The sequence below is a fragment of the Hyperoodon ampullatus genome, assembly GCF_949752795.1.
Source record: "Hyperoodon ampullatus genome assembly, chromosome: 1".
NCBI lineage: Eukaryota > Metazoa > Chordata > Mammalia > Artiodactyla > Ziphiidae > Hyperoodon > Hyperoodon ampullatus.
Window position 1 is genome coordinate 58,074,764 of NC_136914.1, and position 4,564 is coordinate 58,079,327.

General features: G+C 41.2%; 1 protein-coding gene across 1 annotated transcript; it reads right to left on the reverse strand.

Annotated features, from left to right (window-relative positions):
• Window positions 1-2,690: 2,690 nt before the first annotated feature.
• ATOH7 (atonal bHLH transcription factor 7) lies at window positions 2,691-3,258 on the reverse strand (the record flags this gene model as incomplete). Its single annotated transcript, XM_079704160.1, has 1 exon — window positions 2,691-3,258. One exon carries the CDS (start codon window positions 3,256-3,258, stop codon window positions 2,800-2,802), a length of 459 nt encoding a protein of 152 aa, XP_079560286.1. The 3' UTR covers window positions 2,691-2,799.
• Window positions 3,259-4,564: the final 1,306 nt, after the last annotated feature.

The window sequence follows — 4,564 nt, forward strand, 5'->3', positions numbered from 1 at the left end:
GACTATATAGTATATTGTAGCAACTTTTAGGTTGCTTGCTAATCTAAATTCTATTATGTATAGTAATAAATGAACCTTAACTCCACAAATATTTTACATTTGTTTTATCCAAGCTCCTAATCCATAAACCATGATGGATTCCCCAACATACAGTTTGAGGAGTTTTATCATAGATTGGATTTGATCACTGAGACCCATTTACTTTTCCCTCAAATATCTTTCAGGAAAAAAATAGTACATCAAGCGGGGTGGAAAGCTTAGGAATTTGGTAAGAGTTAAGTTGCTTCCAGAGATTTCCAAACCACGGAAATGGGCAACTAAAAGCATAACAGTTAACAGATTCCCACTCTTTGGGGGGAATGGGGATGGGGGAGAGAGGCATAGGATTAGAATAGCATCATTTTAATTAAATTGTTTGATTTCATTAAGAAATAGACACAGACATAGAGAACAAATGTATGGATACCAAGGGGGAAAGGGGGCGGTGGGAGGAATAGGGAGATTGGGATTGACACATATATACTATTGATACTAGGTATAAAATAGATAACTAATGAGAACATTCTGTATAGCATGTTCTCTACTTAATGTTCCCTCTTAGTTCCCTCTACTTAATGCACTGTGGTGACCTAAATGGGAGGGAAATCCAAAAAAGAGGGGGTATATGCATATGTATAGCTGATTCGTTTTGCTGTACAGTAAAAACTAACACAACATTGTAAAGTAACAATACCCCAATAAAAATTAATTTTAAAAAAAGAAACTGCTGTTAAGTTGATAAGCAAATATATAGATTGCATGTTTATCCCTGTATGGTTCTCTTTTGCAAGGTATTTACAGTCCAGAGAGAGGAATGTGCACACTACCTAAAGAAAGGACTAACCATCTGAATACATCTGTGAGATCCTCTCTGATTAACACATTCTATTTTAGCTCTGATTTTATTTCATTCTACAAACTCCAGGAACTTACTGGGGTTACTAATGAAGAATTTTAAGTATAAATAAGTAGAGTATTGTGCCCAAATAGTGAGGAAGGCAGGTGCCCTTAGGGTTGCCATAGCCCCAGTACCCACTGCAGAGTGGAGTAGGACCAGAAGGTGGTCTGGGCATCATCACTTCTAGAGCTGTGTTGTCTGCTGGAACTATAATGTCTTCTAAGAGCTGCTGAAGTCAAGAGGTTAAACATTTTATTCTCTAATTTGCACCGAGGAAGGAAAGTCCTGAGCACACCTCAGTTTCTTATTAACAGACACCAGAAGGAAAGGGAAATTCAGCATTAGTCTCTCAATGGATTTCTAGTGATATACTTGTGATTCTGTAAGTTTTAGTTTATGGGGAAGATACTTCCGCTCATTACAAACTAAAAGGATTTTGATAATCAGGGATAACTAAGAAAGTAAAAATTTTGATGAAGACTTCGTAGATAAACTGCAAATAGGTGGCTGTGCCTTGATGTTAGGTGTTGGAACACATAATAAAAGGGTTTGGGAAATGCTGTTTTTGTTGACTTGTGACAAGTTCCAAATGCATAGAGCCTTGCTTTTTCCAATTATTAGCAAGACAATCTCCCAAAATCGTGCAGTGCTGCTGACCAAGTCGTTCTTTACATTAAGGACTTGGTTTATTCATCCAATGGTTAAGCAAATTTATAAAAGTAATTCAAACCAATATCACGTGTATTATATTGCTTCTTTTTTGCTTAGCCTTGATGGTAGTGAAGCCCTTCTTGCTCAACTGGTACTGATTAAAAGAAAATCACTTCCAAAAGCCATATATATATATACACAAATGTATATATGCAAATATATATATTTGGGTACTTGTAAGGAATTAGTAGTTAGTAATTGGTTTAATAAGGAAAATAAAATATTAAGGAACTGTAAATCTAGTTACTTAAAAGCTAAACATTATTTCAATTAATTTAATCTTTTTTAAGATTAATTTAATCTTTTTAAAAACCATGAAAAATATATCTATATTTCCAAGTTGATAGAGAAAACTTTCAAATTAATTACTTGTACGCTCATCAGCTTGTCTTTTTTTGATGAAGTATTACAAGACAGAACTTTGCCAATTGGTGGGATTAGGTTTAAACACTCCACATCTTTACTCAGATAAGCACTCAATATCATCACCCCACCCCCCCAAACAAACAGGCCTTTAGTGCCATCAGGAAACTAGCAGGGCACCTGGCATGAAAAACAAACCCACGTTTTTAATTATATTTTAAAAAATCTATATTTTAATAATGTACACATAGTTTTAAAAAATACAGAGCACTCACACCCATGTACTCTACCAAAACAAAGAAAACTTTCTACTACTTCATGCATGCACACACAATGCACTAAGCATAACTGCATTTACAAGACAGGAAGGCAGCTCTGTATTAAGTATACACAAGTAATAGATACTGTAACTTCACCCTAACAGGACAAACTTACAAAGTTTAAGAAAGTAAGGGCTAAACCTGCAGTATAACCTAATCCTATTTTTCTTAAGATTGTTTTCTCTCAAGGTAGTCCAGAAAAGGGGGAGGGGGCATTACTTTCAGCAATCAAAACCATTCCAAGATCCATTAATGAAATCTACAACATACTAAGGAGGAATAAAAGAAAAGCAATAAAGTCATTGCGTCCCTAGGACTGGGGATGCGAATAAAAGTAACCTGGAAATTTGCTAATTTTATTCTAAGAATGCATCCTACGCCACAGATAACCCGACCAGCTACTTGGGGGAAGGTTACGGCTCCAGAGCGCGGATCACTGGGCGTCTCATTCCGGCAGGGTCGCGCGTCCTAACTGGCCATCTGGAAGGGCTCGGGCTGGAAGCCGAAGAGCCTTTGGCCGTAGGGCTCGCTCTCGCCCGGCAGCTTCGCGCCCGCGAACGGAAGGTAGTGGTCTCGGCCGAAGTGCTCACAGTGGAGATTGACCCAGTCCCGCTCGGAGCCGAATCGCTCTGCCTCGGCCAGGATCCGGGTCAGAGCCATGATGTAGCTCAGCGCCATCTGCAAGGTCTCGTACTTGGACAGTTTTTTATCCTGGCCCCATTGGGGTACCACCCTGCGCAGACGGTCGAAAGCCGTGTTAAGGCCCTGCATGCGGCGCCGCTCGCGCGCGTTGGCCGCTAGGCGCCTGCGAGCCGCGCTCTCCAGCCGCCCCTCCCCGGCGCACGTGCCCGCGCACTCGGCGCCGCCCGCGCACGGGGGCGCGGCACGCGCTCCCGCCGCCGGGTTGCTGGGCTTGCAGGACTTCATCCCCCGCTGGACAGAGGGAGGCGCCGAGCTCTCTGGTCTGCTCAGGACCTGTGCGTGGGCTGGTGAATGGAGCCGCTCTGCAACTTGGCTCTTCGTAGCAAATAAGTCATGCACAAAGCAACCGAGTGGAATCGAAGTTTGTAGTGGGAGTGCGGGGCCCCGCCCTCTGTCCTATTGGATAACCAGATTGATGTCTCTTCACTTGCCAAAGTTTAGGGGAAATTGAGATGTGGAAGAGAAAGTCATTTTCCCAATGTGAAGTTGAAAAAGAGAAGGGAACTTTCCGGCAGCAGAATTGGTGTCGCTGGTTCGGGAAATGTCTTTCAAGTCCTCTGGGAAAGCCCGAGACTTCTTTTCTGGAAAACAAAATCTTTCCCCAAGGTCAGAGAGGAAAGGAGCGCTTCTTCCGCAGTAGCTGTCGGAGAGTGCTGGATGAATCTTTGAAGGAGGAGAATTTATAGCAGAGGGCTGAAGGAGGGAAACAGGTGGTGGCAGGTGGGCGGGCGTCCCTCGGCTTCCATCTCAGCACCTTCCTACCCTGGGAACTGCAGGGGGGAAGGGGGACGACGCACGGCAAAATCCTGACATTACAGCCTTCGTCTGTTGGAAGTTTCTCCAAAGCTATGTCCAACACTAACACACCATCTGGAGTGGCCGGGCTGTCCCCAAAAGAATAACAAGGTGGTGGTGGGCGGAGGGCTTGGTTCATCCTTTCCCATATCAGCGAGCAGCTTACATTACCAAAAACTGAACCAAGGTTTTAAAATTATTAGAAATCACTTGTGTGAATATGTTTGTCTTGAAATTTTAAGATATTTAGACGTTTAGTGTCAGAAAATTTTGCTTTGTCAAGATGTGTGGCAATTTTGCACGATGCTGATTGAATGTATTCAATTGAGTATATTCATTTTATTTTAGCTATTAAGCAAGTTGGGACAAACTAGGAGGTCCTAATATTATTTCAGACCTGAAATTTTACTGTGCAAATAATTTGGCTGTTTTCTGCAGAATAATTTATTACAGCATATTAAAAGATATTGATATGCTCACAGACATAGAAAACAAACTTACGGTTACAAAAGGGGATTGGGCGGGGGATAAATTAGGAGTTTGGGATTAACATATACACACTCCTATATATAAAATAGATAAACAAGGACCTACTGTATAGCACAGGGAACTATATTCAATATTTTGTAGTAACCTATAATGGAAAAAAATCTGAAAAAGAATATATATATAAACTGAATACTTTGCTGTACACCTGAAACTAACACATTGTAAATTAACTATAGTTCAATTTAAA